Raw genomic sequence first — 19,465 nt, 5'->3', positions numbered from 1 at the left:
AATTTTTATCATGTACTGAAGTCTGTTTCTTTGATTGCAATTCTCTAAACAAACTAGTTTATTAGCTGCAATAATTCCATTTGCTTACACGAAACTAAACAAAAGGGTACAATGAGAACCCAGCACTTAATTCAATCACCATCATTATATGACTGCCATGTCAATCCTATACACATATATCAAACTACAGCCTAGTCCTTGCCAAACCCCTCCTCGAGTCAGGTTACTACAAAAGAAGGTGTAACACTCTGTTTTATTACTAGTTTATGCTTCTTCAGCATGCATGCCTGTAGAAGAAGATCTAACAGGAGAAACAGACGGTACTCGAGTGATTTTACATTATTAAATGGGATCCTGCAAAACCAGTTCAGCCAAGAGATGTACAGATTAAAACAAAGAGACGTGTGAAGGCTACCTCAGTTTTTGTGCTGCATCCTACCACTTTCCGCACCAGCATAAGGGTCGATGGTGACATTTATTACAGCTGGCTTTCTTGCAGTGAAGGATTCAGAAAGGGCAGACTTGAGTTCATCAGGTGTCCCGACAAGATAACCCTTCCCCCCGAAAGCTTCAATTAAAACATGATAAGAAGCGCCAGGGACAAAAGAAGTGGGTGCTGGATCATCTTTAAAAGGCCCTGTAATTTCTTCAGGGTTCCTCCGATCACCACCATAAACACCACCATTGTTAAAAACTATCACGACCACGGGCAGCTGGTAACGAACCAATGTCTACAAAAGATTTTACATATAAATGTAACCTGTTATTTTTATTTTATATCATGAGGCAAGCAAAAACAAAGGGTGACTTTAAAAATTCAGCAGGTGCATTGTCTTTTCTTTAATTATTATAATTATTTTTTTCTCATCTAATCCATAAAAGAGACCTTCTACAAACCTTCTCAAGAAAGGGCAGAAAACAACAAAGGCATCTGCAGATTAGTTAAACCGATTGAGATTTTATCAAAATCTATATATGCTTTCATACCACCGCATTCATTTTCACCCATAACCCCGAAAATCTTTTAATTCTAAGACATATGCTTCATGACTGCAGAAAACACAATGATCAAAAACTATGCATGACTAACTTGCTAAAAGGTACAGTTCAGTGATGAATAAAAAGGTTATTCGAAGACCAGCATACAGCTGGTTTTAGAGTGATATTTCCCATTCCTTAAAAATTTTTAAGAGCAAATGTACTTTGACCAATGTAATATAATAAGCTAAGCCACACATCACATAGTATGCTACTTAATACTATAAATCTGCTATTTTCTTTAAATTCCCAAAGTATACTAATCAAGTAAGTTCATACCCCATGCATCGCATAGACATCTTTTCCAATGAAACATAGACATGCATGTACATGAACTTCTGATTCCAAACAAACTTCAAGCTACATAAAAGTTAACCCTTTGCAAGGAAATGCATAACATTTTATGACTGCATATCTAGTCTAATATAATAATAAGATTAGAAAATGGAAGACAAAGAAGTGGTACTCTCATTAGCTGACATGTGGATAGCCCAGCTATTCAGCATTTGATAAAATGGTGCTTTTTGTTGGAAAGAATAGTAGACATTTAACTTTTAAGGCAACAATAATAAAGAGATTTCACAAGATAACAGCTTCCATTTTCTGATTTGATAAAAAAAAATTATGAATGAAATTAAAAGGAATCAAACAGTATTGGTGCGCAAAAATTTTCCTTTTCCAGTGGTTGATGCATGCACTATGTGTTTTTGGATATACAAAAATGTCATTTACAACCTAATGAATGACCCATTTATATTCACCATTAATAGTGTCTTAAATAGAATTTATATCTTAAAGTTTTTGGATGGACTAAGTGACTTTTAATGAAGTCTTTTTTGTGAGAGAATAGCTAAGTTCCTTTACTAATTAGTTAATCTGTTTACATATGTTTTTTAACCGATAATTTATGGTGAAATGTTTTACATTCGTCCAATATTTCATTAATCTTAATCTTCAAAAGAAAATTAAAAAAAAACACAGTTTTAGTAAATTTGACTTGACTTGGTCAATTCATTTATCACGTCAAAGAAAATCTTAATCTTAATCTTCAAAAGTGCAAAGAAAATTTTGGTCTCCAATAGCTTGACTACGATACATTTAAAAGATACAGACAAAATCATGTGGAGATAAATGGCTATGTGTGACACTAACAATGATTCCGTGTATGCAATGGATGTTTTGGTTTGTGGCTTGATGTTACCAACGAGAAATAATTTTGAAGTGACTTCAGGGTAAAAAAAACAAAACAGAAGAAACAGAAAGGACTCATTCGATCTTTCACTCAATTGAAATGGTTCTACAACGGTCAGAAATACAAGTAACAGAATGCATGATGAGACAATTGTAAGTGCAAAGGCACTCCCAAATGCGCATTGCACAGTTTTTATCTAGAGTGTTTGTTTTTGCCTTAAAAGGTGCTTTTGAAATATTATTTTTTTTTTCAAATTAATTTTTTATATAATTTTGAATCGTTCCAAAAATAAATTTTAAAAAAAATATTATTTTGATATATTTTTAAATAAAAAATTCTTGAAAAAACAACCACTACCATAATCTTAAAAAATATTTTAATCTAACTATTCATCTGAATTTCTCTGAAAGAGTGAAAGGAGTTACAGAAAAGCAATTACAAAAACTTTCTCGATCTTCTAACAAAGATAGTCCCCCTTTAAAATACACATAAAAATAAGTGCAGTAAACAGCTAGCTGCAGTATCCAAGAAACAGAGAGTGATAAAAGCACAATCATATTCGAATGTTAGAACAATCAAATATCACAAAAAGTTCTCAGCACGAAAAATTTAAACATGATTGTAGTAATGAGTAAAGGCTCATACCTCAACTTCCATCGCACTGAACCCAAATCCAGAGTCGCCCTCAACTGCAACCACAAGGCGATGAGGCTCAGCAACTGCAGCGGCAATGCAATAACCCAAACCAACACCCATAGTCCCCCAAGTTCCAGCATCCAACCTCGTCCTTGGCTCGGTCTGAACCAAAACAGCTCTGCCAACATCCATTGTATTCGCCCCCTCTGAAACCAATACCGGTGCAGGACTCCCCACTTCTAAGATCGCATTTCTAATAATCCTCATTGGCGTCAAAAAATTAAACGGCACAACATCCTTAGCCAGCTGTGCCTCCATTCTCGACACATTGTCCCTAGCCTTCTTTGAAATCGCCTCCAACCACGGATGATTCTTCCCCAAACAAAAAGGATCCTCCTTGATCTCCTTATTTACCAATTCCAACACCTTTTTTGCATCTCCAACTAAGCCCAAATGTGGCTTCCTCAACTCAATCTCCTCCTCGCTAACATCAACCAAAATAAATTTCACATCCTTAGACCACTTTGGCGGTTCCCCAAAATGCAACAACCAATTAAGCCTCGCGCCAACCACAAGCGCGACATCGCATTTCCCAATAGCAAGTGACCTCGCGGCACTAGCAGCAAGTTCATGTGTATCAGGCAACAACCCTTTTCCCATAGGGGTTGGCAAAAACGGAATCCCAGTACTTTCCACTAATCTCTTCAACTCATTCTCCGCACGGGCATAAGCAGCACCTTTTCCAAACACAATCAATGGCCTTTCAGCATTTCTAAGCAAATCCACCGCCCTTTCAACTTCCAAACTTGCAGTAGTAATCTTTTTCGCACCCTTTTCAATTTCTGAAACATCCGCAGCAGATTTTATCAAACTATCCGCCTCGGATTCCGATATTGTCTGATGCAAAACATCAGTTGGAAGATCTAAGTAACACCCACCAGGCCGGCCCAAAACAGCAGAATCAAGCGCTTCAAAAAAACATTTAGGTATTTCTTTAATGTCTTTAGCTTTACCTAAATGTTTGGAAAACGGTTTTGCAGCTTCAATTTGGTTAAGTTCTTGAAAATCACCTCTACCAACATCGTTTTGATCGCAAGAACCCGAGATCAAGACCATAGGCCATGTATTAATCATGGCATTAGACAATCCAGCAAGCCCATGAACGCAACCCGGCCCAGAGACTGTTAGGAGAATCCCAGGCCGGCCGGTGAGGTAACCGTACGCAGAGGCAGCGTACCCAGCAGATTGCTCGTTGTGAAAGGCAATGAAACGGATTCCAGCGGCCACAGCACGATTGGCAAAGGAGGTTACCGGAATACCCACGACGCCAAACATATGGGTTATGCCGTAGGCGACGAGAGATTTGGCGGCGAGGGTGTTGCCGTCGATGAGGGTTTGTGAGGTGGTTTGGGAATTGGATTCTGCCATGAAAGAGGAGCAATGGAGTTTGGTTTGGTCGGGTGGGGTGGGGTGGGGTGGGGTGGGGGAGGAGGAATTTGATTTGGATACGAGGCTTGTTGGGTTGCGGGTGAGGTGTTTATAGGTAGGAGATCATTTGCTGGGAATTTTTAGGTTTGTGCTGAGGATTTCGTCATATGGGGAAGGGTGTATTTTAAATTCACATTTCTTTTTCTTTGAACTTGGTTTTAATCTTGACTGATGCATTTATTGATTTGAAAATATGCTCTTTTGCGATCTTTAATAATCTACATGTTCAATCGACTAGTGATGTGGGATGAGCATGGATAATTCTTGCATGATTATTTTTATTTTATTTTATTTTTAATTTTTTATAAGAATTTATTTTTTTCCTGTGTTACTTTTTTAATTGTTAGAGCTCTCTATGATTTCACTTTAGAAATCTTGGATTCTTTATTAATATAAAAATTGTGGATTTAGTTTTAAAAAATAATATAAATAGAATTGTGTAGTTTATTTTTCTAAACATATTAAAAACAATTCTAGAGTTAAAAATTACCGATATTTAAATTGAGTTTTCTTTACTATTTAGGGTTTAAAAAATTCATTTTTTTATATAATTTAGAACTTGTAATTTTTATGTAATTTTAAAAATATTATTTGCATCTTTGTATTTTTGAATTCTTATGTAATTAATTTCTCGGTGTGACAATATATATATTCTCGAACTTCTAATTTTAATAGTTGTTAAAAAACAGTAAGATGCATCACTGTAGCTCCTCTCACGTTTTCTATTCACTAATAATAATAACTATTTTATTTTGTGTGCGTTCCTCAAATATGGCCGGTGTATTACCATTGATTTTTTTTTTCTTCCTTCATTTTTTTTTCCTGATAAATACACTATGGTCCTTGTTATTATTATTATTTCAGATCCAATCCTTTAACTTTTGATTTGATATTTTTTAGTTATTTTTGTTTTATTGAAGTTTTGTTTGTTTTCAAATTAGCCCTTGATGTTTAATTTGTATATATAAGATATTTCAATCTGGTCCTTCTACTTTTATTTTTTATTTTTTTTATTTTTTTTTGTCAAAGTTTTTATGGCTTTCAATTATATCTTTAAATTAAGTTTATGATTTTTGTTTTTTCAATGAAAATAATTTTGGTCCATTTTCTTTTGATTTCTTATTGTTTTCCTTGGTCTTTGTGTCAAAGATCAATTAAAAATAAAAAAATTGGATTTATTTTTTCTAGATCGGACCCGGTCTAATACATTTAGGTTCGGACCGGACCCGATCCGATCATAAATAGTGAATACTATTCACGGGATGTGCAGAGTGAATTTCACTCTGCACGTCCGCTACAGTAGCTGAGAAGCAGTTTAGAGTAGCTTTTTCTTCACCTGCGTTTTTAATAAAAATTTAACTAGGACTCACAAACAGTAAACAGCTGTTTATATGTTACCAAACATGTATTTTTTGTGGTTTGCTTCAAACGCAGAAGCAATCACGAAACAAACATACAATATTTCTGATTAATAATAGTAATGATAATAATTTTATTTTTATTTTTTTAAGTTTTTATTTTTTAAAAATATAGGCTACACGTGCACGTTGAAAAAAAGGTTGCTTCACCTTGCAGCGGAGCCCGAAGAATCAAACTAATTGAGGCTAAAACAATGGGATTTGTGTCCCATATTGTAACAGATAGGGCACGAAGTCAAGAATTGAATTGGTGATCAGTGTATAAAAACTAGCTTGAGATTTCCTCTTCTTTCTTTATTCAGCTTCTCACCTCTCTCTTGCTTTGGTATATAGTTTTCTAGATTAGGCTCGCCAGTGTTCCCGGGTTGTGCTGGGGATGGGATTCCAAGCCAATTTGTAATACAAAATAAAAAGATGATATTGTCATGGATGTGTTTTTCAATGTCATAAAATTTTTTAATTGAGAAATAGAAAAACGATGCTTTTGTTTTATAAATTAAATTGAGAAATATATGAACCTTAAATTATTTAAAAAATTGTTAATACTAATTAGAAATTATAATAAAAGTTTATCTTCCTTTTAAGAAGCAAAAGATAGATGCAAAAAAACCTCCTTAGTTGTCCATTAATTTTATATGTTTTCTGTTATTTATCTTGGAGATTAATTTTAATCACTAAATACATATGATTTTTGTTTTTATAAATGCATGCATGGTGCAAATACATCTTATCTTTCCAAAAATTTACAAGATTGGTGATAAATTATAATAATCTCTTTGAGATATTATAAGATTATAGAAATAATCTAAAGGATGAATCACTATTTTTAAAAAAAATTAAATAATTTAAAACATGAAAGAGAGGATAGTAATTAAAAATTAAATTTAAAAAATAAAAAGAGGTCAGGCACTACTAAGAAGGTGCTTGGCAGTGTGGTAGCGGTTGCTTTTCAAATAACTTTTTATGCCGAAATGCATGCCAATGATGTTTTTTTATTTTTTAAAAATCATTTTTGACATCAGGACATCAAAACGATCCAAAATATACAAACCATATTAAATTTTAGCAAAAAAAAATTAAAATTTTTTGGGAACGCAGTTTGCACCGCGTTCCCAAACATGTTCTAAGCCTCGCAGACACGGCTCGCGTGCTTGACCTAAAATGAAAAGGCTCAAGTGAGCTTAGTTGAGTTTTTTTTTAAGAGTGGACGACACATCATTACTCCAGTTTTTTTTTTTTTTAATAACAGATGACATATGGTCTACCTTGACAAATAATGTGTCGTAGAAGTTGATGTGTTAATATCATAAACATTTTCCAATTACATTTGATGACTGGAAAATTAGGATCCGAGTTTTGTGACCTCAAAAACTAAAATTTCAACTTGTTCTCACCTAAAAACATCCTAGAAATGTCTATACTCTATAGAACTATTTTCAACCCTAAAATATCTTTTAATCCGTTTAAATCATAAATCAAACCGAATCAAGATAAAATTCATGGGTCTCAATTAGTTTTCTAGTAAATTTAAAGGTCAAAACCATCTCCATCAAGCTCTCATTTCTAAGATAAATAAGCTGATACCAAGATTAATATTTTTTTTATTGTCAGAATTTGATCTGCCAAACACTTTCTCTCTCCTTTCTAAACATTCATGAATTGAAACATGATAAAATAAACTCTAGGATTGAATCATAAAAACATAAAAAGAATAGAGACAAGATATTCAAAAATTAAAATTTGAGGGAATATGTTGGTGTTTTCTATGCACTTTGAATGCCGTAAATGAAAAAAAAAATGTTTTTTTTATGTTAGTTTTGGTCTTTTAATTTTTTAATAATAACCTAAAAATCTATTTTAGAAAATCAATCTTTAATTTTTAGTTTAATTATGGAATATTCTATGAACATTGAATACGCAAAAAACATATCATAACACATAAAACCATTTCAATATAAATAACTTGTAAGAATAAAATTAAAAAATATATAAAATTCAATAATTGAATTGCAAAAAGAAAACAATTTCAGGAACTTAAAAAAAAACTATTGTTAACAAGAAAAAAATATGAGAAATTATACATTGTATCAATAATCAAGCCTGAGTTGTCTTAATTTATTTTGCATTTTGGAATGTAATTCTAATGATTTTTTCATTTTACAAGTATGAAATCTTAGTGTTTTATTTATTTATTATTATTAGTATTTAAGAACAATAGATTTATCAACTATTTATTTATTTTCCTTTTGTCTTACATGAGCGAAGAGAGATTAGAATAATTGGCACGTGTTTGTTCGGTAGGTTCTTGCGTTGAGAGGAAAAGCATCGGAGGTGATGAAAAGACGGTATTAACCTAGACAAAGCGAAATTGATTTTGAATTCTGCGCTCTTTAATTGGCGGGATGATTATTAATTAATTATCTCAAAAAGGAAGGTCGCGGGTCGTTGCTGAACACGTGGTCTGGTGATGTTGGGTAGGTTTACCAGTAAAGAATTTTGTTTTAAAGTGTTATTTTTATTTAAAAATATATTAAAATAATATTTTTTTATTTTTAATATTATCCTATCAAAATAATATAAAAATATATAAAAAAGTTAATTTAGAATTTATTTTAAAAGTATTTTTAATTAAAGATATATTAAAATAATATTTTTTATATTAATATATTAAAAAAATATTAAATTAATTTTTTTTAAAAATATTTTTTTTAAAAAAATAAAGTAGCCGGAGATCAGGATTGAACGACGCAAGAAAAGATTTGAATCAATACATCTACGAAACCTTATTTTATTGAAATAAATAAAGAAAAGAGGATGGACCCTTTAGCTACCACTAAATTAATCCATAAATATTATCACTATGACAGTTGCATTTGCCCCACCACCGTCTCCTTTTCGTCTACTATTTGTTTTATATTTTAAAAATATTTATTTTTTTAAATTTTTTTAATTAAATTAATATATTTTGATATTTTTAAATCATTTTGATATATTAATATTAAAAATAATTTTTAAAAAATAAAAAAAATATTATTTTAATATATTTTCCAATAAAAAATACTTTAAAAAACAACCACAACTACATTTTAATACACACCCTGTTATCCACATTATCTGCAACTGCTATCTATATTTAAGAGATGATAGAGCTCCCATGCTTAAAGCAAATCCATTTTTATTTCTCTGTAAATTATTCTAATACCCTAAGTCGTGGACAACTGATTGATTTTCCTATAATTACATCTTTTTTTAATCATAACTCAGAATTTTATTTTAAATTAATTTAAAAATTAACTTGATCAAATTTAATCGATTTAATTTACTAAACCAAATTTAAATAAGAATTTACTAGATTAATTCGACTTTTTTTTTTATGTAAAATAATATTATTCTATAGTTAATTTATCAATAACGACTTGAATGTTGAATTAGCTCAAACCCCAAATTGTATCTAACAACTTCCTGTATTTTTCTTACATGTTAACTCTGTTGTCAACCTAATTTCTTGCACCAAACACAACAGAATCGTTGCATTTCTTTTCTTCTGGTTAAATAATAAAATAATTATCAAAATATGACCACCAATAATCAAATAATCTAGTGGCCTTTTTCGACTTGAATTTTTTTCAATTTTTCCATTAAAGTAAAAAAAAATAGGAAAACTAGAAATACGAAACCCTTAAAAAAATTCTTTGAAGTAGAGAAAAAAGATTGGAAAGATTTAAGAAATGGGCCTTGACCAAGACTGGGCCGGGTGTCTTACCAAACCCGAACTCCTCTCTCTCTCTGAGCCTCTCTCACTCGCAGTTGGCACCTGCTAAACCCAAAACCCTGTCTCTTTGCGAGCAAGCCGTCGCCTCTTATTCAATTTGACTTAACCATAATTGCTTGCTACTTAGGGAAAAACATGATAAAGAGGAGATTTTTTAAATCAGAGCATGGAGAGAAGGATGAAGCTTCCTCTGATTCATCATCATCTTCTTCGGATTCTGAAGCTGGCGCTACTGAACAATCAGAGGATGATGTGGTTGCTGACCCAGAAGAAAACAGTGAATCTGAGGATGATGGTACAGTTGCTGAGCCAAAAGTGGAAAGCGAGTCGGAGGCTTCATCATCATCATCATCATCAGGTTTGTTGTTAATTCTGTGTTTTACTTAATTTGGCTTAGTGGGTCTGAGTTAGATTGTTGATATTAGTGAAAAGTTTTGGTCTTTATAGAGAAGTGATTTTGGGCAGCCATTCTGATAGTTTATTACTAGCAAATTGTGTTTTATTTTTCATGCCATCATGTATTTAAATTTCTATGATGTTTAGTTATTTGCTTGTTTTCTTGAAAAGCTTCTCTTTTAGCAAGTAAACTGGTTTTCCTTTTGATTAGTATGTTGCTGACTGACTGGTTTCTTATGGCTCATTGATATGTTGCAGGTTATGAGAGTGAGGATAGCTCAGCAAATGTGATTGATGGTTATTCATCAGGTAGGATTTATTTTTTTCATTTATGGTATTGAGATTTTTTTCAAGTAGGAAGGCTATATGCATATTGGAGGATAATTGTCCTCTATGATTCTTTTTGAGGGATCAAATGACTCATGTTTGTTACAATTGGAACTGTCATAGTATTGGTAGCATAGATTAATTATCCTTGGCATTTTGAATGATTGTTTCGAGTATGCTTTTTCCACTGTACTATGACCCTATGTGCAACTTTTGTCTGTTATTTTGAGCCCTTGTTCAGGTCTAAGATGTTTAGTAGTTGTGGATGGTTACTATCCAATTCATCCTGTTTGATTTGTTACGTTAATGGACAACTTAACACTTGCATTCAAAACTGGATTATTATTTTGAGATGTCTGAAGATGATGAAACTGCAGATGACAGAGAAACCCGTACTGGCATTGAAATACTCAAGAAGCAATCTAATGCCACAGCTGATGAGGAATCATTACCAGATGATATTCCAGATTGTATATTAAAGTGCAAATCAGTTTATAAGTGCAGGATCTGCCCTCGAATTATCTGTTTGACTGAGGAGACTATGAGGGCCCATCTTAGCTCCAAGGTAAGGCATTGCATGTTTCTATTTCGTTCTGAAAATGAATTTTGTGCTAACAATTCTATACCCCACCATTTGGAATCTAATGTGCAAGGAAACAGTACCAGTTGATAAGGTGACTTGTACATGATATAGTTATTCGGTACATGATATAGTTATTCGATCAAATAGATTGTTTTGCTCTTTTCTTTTTGTTCTTTCCAATGTCATTGTAGATGTAATTCACTCTTTTTTCTCCTCCTACCCTTCTTTTTTTGTATTCTCTGTTAGATGAATTATGCAGGCCAGCATAATCATATCCTTTTCATTTGTTTTTCTTGTATTATCATTTCGATCTTTTTTCTATTTTTATGAAAAACAGGGTATGGAGCATCCATGTTCAATAGCAGTCATTAATATAAAACATTATTCGCTATCACTTTTCCATGTGGAACATTGAATATTGTTGGCTGCATCAATGTACTATTTTGTGTGGTTATAAGATGAGAATTTGTTAGTATCTTACCATGACATGGATGACACAAACATAACTTTCCGTAACTGCATTTACTTTCAAATTGATTGGCATGGAATTGAGAGCTTTGAAAGCTGGTACTTAGCTTTAGCCTTACATTAATTAATGAAGTTTTGTTTTTGGTCGTAGAGACATGCTCGATCTGAGAAATTGATGAAGGAAAATAGGCTGAAGGTAATGCTTAACAGTGATGGGGAAATTGAGAACTTGGACGAGGAGACACATGCAGAGAGACATGCTCGAACTGTAGCTCTTGCACAGGTTGCTTCTTCTTGAAACTAAATGAGTAAATTGGCTTATTGAACATCAGATATCCCTGTGGCTAATCTAGTTTTGACTTATCTTATAGGGTAAATCGACAAAGAAAAATAAAGGGCGGCAGCGGCAAAGGAAGAGATTAAAAAAGAGGGTATAAATCGTCTGTTTGTTTACTTTCATGTGTACGTTTGAGTTAAAGAGATTAAAAAAGAGGGTATAAATTATCTGTTTGTTTACTTTCATTTGTATGATTGAGTTAAATTATTGCGTGAGGTTGTTTGACTCCTTTATTTTATCTGCAGAAAGAGGGGAATGCTGCAAGCATGGAGAAAACAACTTCAAAAACAAAAAGTCCTCCCAAGAAAAGGCGTAAAAATGAGAAGTGAAGAAAGCTTCATTTGTGTTTGCTGCTTTATTTGCAGAGTTACTAACATGCGGCGTACATGTACTGTGTTCTCTTAAATCTTGGCATGATAAATTCCAGCTGACAATTATTTGTTTCTTTGTCCCCTTCAACTTTATGTTTGTAAGATCTGGCATTGCACCGGGCTTTCTTTTGTTTGGATAGCACTGAAATTTTGCTTAACACTGTGCTTTTCTGGGACATTAACCGGGTACTATGTATAACAGTGTATTTGCTCTGATGTCTTTCTTTCAACTCTTCTCCAAGAATCAAGGCCAAGCTGAAAAGCCTTGTCAAGGTTTAGGCTTCATTTTGAAATCGGTTGCTACCCTGTTGAATCGTGTCCTTGAGCTTTGTATCACTGATTGAAAGGATCGTTCAAAGTTTTATTTATAGAATCACGCAAATTATATTTGCAGAGAACACAGATTATCTGCTCCTTTCCTTCCCGTGTACTGTTTTTTTTTTTGTAATGATTAAAAAAAATGAGAGGGGAAAGGATTCGGGAATAAAAGGTAATGATTCTTTCTGTGCTTGTTCCATTCCTTTTCATCTCTGTTTTTCAGAAATTCTTATTTTTTCTTTTTTCTTTTTCAACGGGAAATCAAGGGATGAATCTAAGAACAAATGAATACAGTGGAACTTCTTTGAGAGAGATTGATTTATTTGATAGTTTTCTCCCGTTTGGTTTGATAATGATGCCCTTCTCCATTATCATCCAACGCTCATGTTTGAACAATTCTCTGTACCTTGAGAGAGATGTCAATAAAAATCAACTATGATCGAAATAATTTCAAAAAATATTATCAATGCTCTTTTAGTATTTCACTATCAGTGTATAGCCGTGCTACGCAGCAAATTTATTATTATTATTAAAAATGATGTTTAGATAACGTAAATACGTTATATATATAAAAAAAATTATAACTTAGTTTGGAGATGAGAATAATTTTATAAAAAAATATATAAAAAATTACAAAGCTGAAAACGAGATAAGTGAAAATAATAATATAAAAAATAATGTCGTGTTTAATTTTCAAACTTGTGACTCAGGACATTAAACTAAAAATATCATATCTAAAAAAAAACCATGAAACTTAACTTCCAACCTATTAAATGTTGAAAGATTAACTTGGAAAAATAATATCAATTATACAAAAGGATCTAAAACAAAAAACGACAATTAAAAGAATGAAGATCAAAATAAAAATACAAAATAAATTTTATTTTTGATTGAAGAGTAAAATTGAAAAGAAAAAATCAATTGAACAAAAGGCAAAAAAAAAATCAAAAAAATAGGAACCAAATTGAAAAAACAAATATGTGAGAATTGAATGATGAAATTAAAAATAAATAAAACTTCTACAAAGGGTCAAGAACAAAAATAAGAAATTAAAAAAACAAGGATTGAAGTTGAAATGCAAACAACAAAGAGGTCAAGCTGTAATTTTCAAGGGAAGCAAGAGAAAAGAAAAAAAAGAGAGGCATATCAGCAACAAACCAAACCACCATCATCGATATGTGTCACACTACAAAGAAGAAGACATGACGACACTTTTAACAACACAACGAAAGGATATTTTTGGATGCGAGGAGGTGTTGCATGTGCTGTCTAAAAAGCGTGGGCGCCTCCCGCACTTCGAAGAGTGCACCACTCATGCCCCAACCTTTTTGTTTTTTAATTTTTATATTTGGTCAAATATTAAATTGCCCTAAGCTGACATTATAATTTTTTTGTTTTTGAAAGCATTTTAGTTTTCACCGTGTTTTTTTTTAATTTTTAATATTTGATCAAATATTAAATTCTCCATCAACTAAATTGATAATAATGAAAAAATCATTGTGTAAATACAATGTTTTTTTTTTCTTTCAAGATATTTTAATCGTTTTACTATGTATTTTTTTAAAAATATTTATCACACTACCAAGAAGAAGACATGACGACACTTCTAACAACACAACGAAATGACATTTTTGGATGCGAGGAGGTGCTGCATGTGCTATCTAAAAGACGCGGGCGCTCCCGCACTTTAAAAAGTGCACCGCTCATGCCCTAACCTTTTTATTTTTTAATTTTTATATTTGGTTAAATATCTAACCTTTTTGTTTTTTAATTTTTATATTTGGTTAAATATTAAATTGCTCTAAGCTGACATGATAATGTTTTTGCTTTTGAAAGCATTTTAATTGTTTCACTATGTTTTTTTTTTAAATTTATATTTGATCAAATATTAAATTCTCCATCAACTAAATTGATAATAATAATAAAATCATTATGTAAATACAATGTTTTTTCTTTTAAAGATATTTTAATCGTTTTACTATTCATTTAAAAAAAAATTATTTATCTCCAATTATTTTGATAATAACTAATACATCTGGTAAAAAAACCTAAATACCTTCAATAGTCAATATTAAATGTTTTGGATGAAGAGAAACCTAAATACCTTCACCAGTCAATATTAAATGTTTTGGATGAATAGGTAGAAGGTGATTTCACTCATAAGCTACGTTGAAGATCCTTCATGATTTAGCTTTTGTAGTCATTTCTTTTTTTAAGAAAGTTCGATTCTAGTATAATTGGTACTGATGTTATCATTAGCAATACATCAAAACTGTATAGGTTAGGCAAGTGAACAATCTCAAATTTGCTCGAACATTGAAGAACAAAATTTGGATCCTTTTCAGACAAATGAAGTTTGATTTAGATTTTGACTGAACCAAACTTCACAGCAAGTTATTTTTTACATAGATTCTAGGAGCGGCACCCGCTTGTATCTACCTCTGAAGAAAAGTGAAAAAGCAGTGCTTAGGGATACAAATCAACCCCCGACTATCATCCAAATTGAAGCATCATTGTTGCGGATCGCAGGGATCATTTTGCTGTTTCATAATATGCATATGCATAAATACCTCGCAACACTACAGAAGAGGAAAACACGAACACTGCTCTAAGAAAAAAAAACAAAACATGTCAGAGAAAAGAAACACACTTTGTATATTAGATGTTGAAATCACAAGATCCGAATTGAGATAATAAAATGTTGATGAACCTAAGATGCATCTATTCATACTATCAGCTTATCACAAACTAAATCCATCCGATTAGAATACAAAATCAGTCACCTCGGCACTACAACTGTATCGATGACAAAAAAAAAAAAAAAAACAGCCAGTAAAGCCCAGTATATCAACCATCACTCCTTGATTTCCAGCAAAAACAGTTGTTCACATTCCGCACGTCAAAATATATGGCAAAAGGCATCACCTAAAATCCTGATGATATGAACCTGAATGAGAAACTTGGGAGGCCAGGAGTTGATGCTGATTGTAATTTAAGGCCCCTCTTTATCTGAAGAATGATGAGGAGAAGCAGGCAGTCGCTCTTCATTTCCATCAGTTTCAGCAGGTTGATCGTTCGCAAGAGGTTCCTCCGCACCCTCAGTATTTTCAGGATAAAAATTGATGGGGAACTTTGTAACCCTGGGTTTATCAGATAGGATGTTTCTTTGGACCTTATCAATCAACACTTTAGGTGGAGGTTCCTCTCTAAGTTGCTCATCTTCATAATCATTGTTCACATAGTAGCCAACTCGAACAAATTCCTGACCTAAATAAGAGCACGTCAACAAAAGTACTGTGACACCAATGATATCTTCATCACGAATCTTTGATGGGTCAGGTGGGTCTGCCTGCAAAGCATACATCCAGCATTCATGAATCAGAATTTATTCAAATCAGAAACAAAATAGGAGTCTAATTTAAAGAATCTAAACAAATGTTCAAAGAGAATTGCCTGTAAGACAAAACGATAATTTCCAACATTGACAGGCCCAACAAGCACACTCTCCAATAGTTGGTCATATGTTTCATCCTCAGCAGACCCCACATAGATTAGTTTCCATTCCAAATCTGCATCACAACAACAAAATGGAACATTCTTCTATAAGATGAACAAACATCGTTGAAAATCCAGAAGACAGAGTTGGGCTGAAAAGGAACAAGATCAATTTAAGTTCCTACACCATGTAGGATATTTACATTAAAAGATACATAAAAACACAATATACCAACAAAATTACTTGCAGTCCTGGCAATCAAAGAACATAGAAAATGCTTGTCTTAAAATGCAAGGAATTCCAAACCGTAATAAAAAAGTATGTGATCCAGATCTGGTAAATAAAAGTATGCCAATCCACAAATTTCATCAGTTTGGGATTTCTTTATCTTTTTTTTTTCTCATGAAGTCCATTGGTGCACTACATGTTTGCCCTTGGAGACATCCTTGCACACCATACAATCTACAGAAAACTAATTGGAGCCTTGGAGGTTATCTGACTCAAAACAACAATTGCAAAGGCAGGTGTACGCTACAAAAGTGCCACTATAAGTAAAGCACTGAGCAATTAATTGAAGGAAGTTGAGGGACCATTCTCTCTAGCATCACTGATGCACAGGATATTTCAGAAAGAGTCTGAAGTTAATGTTACCCACAATGACAAACATAGGCACTAATTTCATACAATCATGACGCAATATCCTGAAAAATCATGACAGGTTAAATAAAAACCAGAGGCCTGGTTCGTTATCATTCAAAGAATCAAAGAGATGCCAAAATGTTCTAAGATTTGGTTACTGATCAGGTCCCTACCAACGACAAGAACTAACATATCTAATGGGTAAGATTACAACAAGAGCATCAGGTTTACACCTGAAATTCCACCAACTTAGAAGACGAGAGCAGTAAGTAATTCCCATCAGCAACTATAAATTGCAGGTCAGATGCACAACAATAATAGGCCCTATCACTAAAACCAAACCATCTTTGATTTCAATTCAAAAAAAAAAAAAAAAACACATTTAACCACGCATACACATCACTAAAATTATTTAAAGAACAAACTTCTGACACCAGAACCTAAATCCCTAAAAACAGCTTTTTTAAAAAAAAAGCAAACTCAATGGGTTAGAAAAACCACCTTTTTAAGGATTTAAATCAAAACCCATATCACATTTTTTGTTCAGAATCCATAGAAACAATTTTGTTTCTCAACAACTCAAACTTTAATTAATAAAAAGAAAAAAGAAAGGGCACTACAGATTCAAACACAGTGAGAAAGGTACCGTCTTTAAGAGGAGTCAAACACTCATAAGAGATCTCGAACTGAAACGGGGACAAAAACGGCGCCGGATTATCTAGCACGGTAACGTTAGTAAGATTCACTGCACTCATTATCCACCGTCTTTCTATCAAATCAAATCAAAACAAAACACAAAAACCCTAAGGCTCTAAAACCTTCATCTAAAACCCAAAACAGAAGAAAACCTAATCACAAAATCGAGAGTGATTACAGGGTTACTTGGAATTGAATTTTGTTTTAGGGTTTTTGTTATTAATGTTTGGGAATGGCGGGAGAATTGAAATGAGGGAGCGGGAATTGATTTGGGAGGGAGCCTCAGGGTATTACTAGGGCCGAGTTGGAAATGCTCGAGTTATCAAGGTTTTACATTTTAGTCCTATCGAGTTCGGTGATTGGCGCTATGTAGGTTAAATTTTTTAACTTAAGAATAAAATTTATTTTTAAAAAATAAATTTAATAAACAATTACAAATAAAAAATCTAAGATAACCCAATTAAATAAAAAAAAACAAATGATGTAGAAAGTTAGAAAACAAATAGAACTCAACCTCTATTTAAATAAATATTAAAGGTTGAAATTGAAAACACATTAGCTTAAAAATATGATAAATAAAACAAAGCAATTTAGAGTCAAATCTCTAAAGCTGGGTTAATTTTAAAAATTTACAACTCGTAAAATTCTAGAAACGGGCTTAATCAAGAAGCTCAAATCCAAATCATTTAAGTATTGAAAGATGAAATTGGTTAAGAAAATATCGATCTAAAAATTTTGCAAAGAAAAAATTAAAAAGAACGAGGATGAAATCTAATAGGAAAAAAATAATAAAGGGTGAAATTGAAATCGCAAAAAAAAATTCAATTATAAAAATTATATCAGATTACATAAATAAAAATTAAAAAAAATAAAAATCAAATTTAACAAAGTAAAAAAATAAATGAGGATTGTAGATACCCGATTTTATAAAAAAAAAATCGTGATTATACCAATTAACTTAACATTTGTTTAAATTTCTGACTTAAAATAACTCTAGTGATAAAAAAAAAAACGCATACAAACGTCTTTGTAAATCTTGTCAAGTTAATGCAGAGATTCAAGATGGGAGAAGAGAAATGAAAAACTATGTTCTTTCAATAAATGAAAACCTATTATTCCATATGGGTTATGTCCCTTTATATATGATTAGAGACGGCGGTTACTTCCTTTAGTAACTTCTTTAATAACTTGGACCAGATCCATCCATCATGGACGGACCAGGCCTAACCCAATAACCAACATCTCTCACTCGCCCATGAAGGACTGAATCTCTCTAATACATTATACTTCAAACTTGCAAATAATTTCATACTTGACGAACGGACCGTGCGACCTGAAGCACACAGTGAAAGGAGCTCCAATATATAAACCTAATACAGGCCATATAGGAGACATCAACCTCATAATTAATTATTCCTTAAAGTGTACTAATATACCCCAAGCATTTTTAGTTACACATGATTGAATATAATTCAATCCCTCAAGAATTTCATACTCAATTCATCCTTACAATTACAAGTATTCTAAATCATATCAAATCTATTCAAGTGATATGATCCCGACCGGTGAATACAAGTAACAGGTGTAGAACTAAAATTACTTTTTCTTTCGCTCTTATATCAATCAAATTTGAATTAACTCGCTTTCCTAAGAGTATTCCTTTAAGTCGAATCATTCCATGACCATAGGATATACTCCTAAAGTAGCGATCATTAATACATCACCTCATGATATAGTCAAAAGTCACAAAGGGTAAGATTTTGAGATCTTAGATATGATCTTCAGGACTCACATAATAAAGAAGCAGGGATCCATTCTTTATTCCTGTAATGGTCGCTAGCACATGTAGTATGAAATACATGCTATAATGGAGCTTACTCTTTTCTTTTCTTAAGACAAAGAGTGTATGTCGTTGCTCTCCTTGTTAGAGGAAATACACTATACGAGTCTTAGTCTTGTTGCTAAAAACATAGACTTCAAATCAGAAATTCTCATTTGCTCGTTTTTCATTAGTAGCAGATGAATAATTTCATACTCAGCTTCAATCATAATAGACACATGAATGACGGGAATTCATTCATGCCGATTCTTTTATTTAAAAACCTCATCTTGGTCCCAGCCAAGGTGACTTTTTAATAATCATTTTGAGTTAAAATTGCTCTCACTGCGCCCAAGTCACTTATTGAGCATTAAAACTCAAATAGTCTCATCTCTACACACCTTACAAGGGCCAGAGGTGATTGCTCATGTGAGTGAGCCAATCTAAGTCATTCGACATACTATAACAAAT

General features: G+C 32.4%; 3 protein-coding genes across 9 annotated transcripts; 1 reads left to right on the top strand and 2 right to left on the bottom strand.

The window, feature by feature from the left end:
• Window positions 1–25: 25 nt before the first annotated feature.
• LOC7477453 (2-hydroxyacyl-CoA lyase) lies at window positions 26–4,531 on the bottom strand. The gene is made up of 2 exons (XM_002305807.4): window positions 2,876–4,531; window positions 26–731 (listed from the first exon to the last, which is right to left on the bottom strand). Exons 1-2 carry the CDS (start codon window positions 4,292–4,294, stop codon window positions 417–419), a joined length of 1,734 nt encoding a protein of 577 aa, XP_002305843.1. The 5' UTR covers window positions 4,295–4,531; the 3' UTR covers window positions 26–416.
• A 5,028-nt stretch (window positions 4,532–9,559) lies between these two features.
• LOC7477454 (lisH domain-containing protein C1711.05) lies at window positions 9,560–12,319 on the top strand. Of its 7 annotated transcripts, none has more exons than XR_008058928.1 (6): window positions 9,560–9,902; window positions 10,199–10,249; window positions 10,630–10,832; window positions 11,470–11,601; window positions 11,690–11,812; window positions 11,901–12,319. XR_008058928.1 is itself a non-coding variant. In XM_052451905.1 (6 exons), exons 1-6 carry the CDS (start codon window positions 9,680–9,682, stop codon window positions 11,982–11,984), a joined length of 747 nt encoding a protein of 248 aa, XP_052307865.1. In that variant the 5' UTR covers window positions 9,563–9,679; the 3' UTR covers window positions 11,985–12,319. The 7 variants fall into 7 exon arrangements, 6 of the variants coding, with proteins under 6 accessions (XP_052307865.1, XP_052307864.1, XP_024454690.2 ...); XM_052451905.1 differs by having other exon boundaries at window positions 9,563–9,895; window positions 10,198–10,249; window positions 11,690–11,749; XM_052451904.1 differs by having other exon boundaries at window positions 9,563–9,898; window positions 10,198–10,249; window positions 11,690–11,749.
• A 2,656-nt stretch (window positions 12,320–14,975) lies between these two features.
• LOC7487360 (histone chaperone ASF1B) lies at window positions 14,976–17,519 on the bottom strand. The gene is made up of 3 exons (XM_052451954.1): window positions 17,126–17,519; window positions 15,792–15,913; window positions 14,976–15,687 (listed from the first exon to the last, which is right to left on the bottom strand). The coding sequence occupies exons 1-3, from the start codon at window positions 17,232–17,234 to the stop codon at window positions 15,337–15,339; spliced, it is 582 nt and encodes a 193-aa protein (XP_052307914.1). The 5' UTR covers window positions 17,235–17,519; the 3' UTR covers window positions 14,976–15,336.
• Between the last annotated feature and the right edge of the window lie 1,946 nt (window positions 17,520–19,465).

The sequence above is a fragment of the Populus trichocarpa genome, chromosome 4 (assembly GCF_000002775.5).
Source record: "Populus trichocarpa isolate Nisqually-1 chromosome 4, P.trichocarpa_v4.1, whole genome shotgun sequence".
In the NCBI taxonomy this organism is placed as follows: domain Eukaryota; kingdom Viridiplantae; phylum Streptophyta; class Magnoliopsida; order Malpighiales; family Salicaceae; genus Populus; species Populus trichocarpa.
This window is presented reverse-complemented; position numbering and strand designations above follow the sequence as displayed.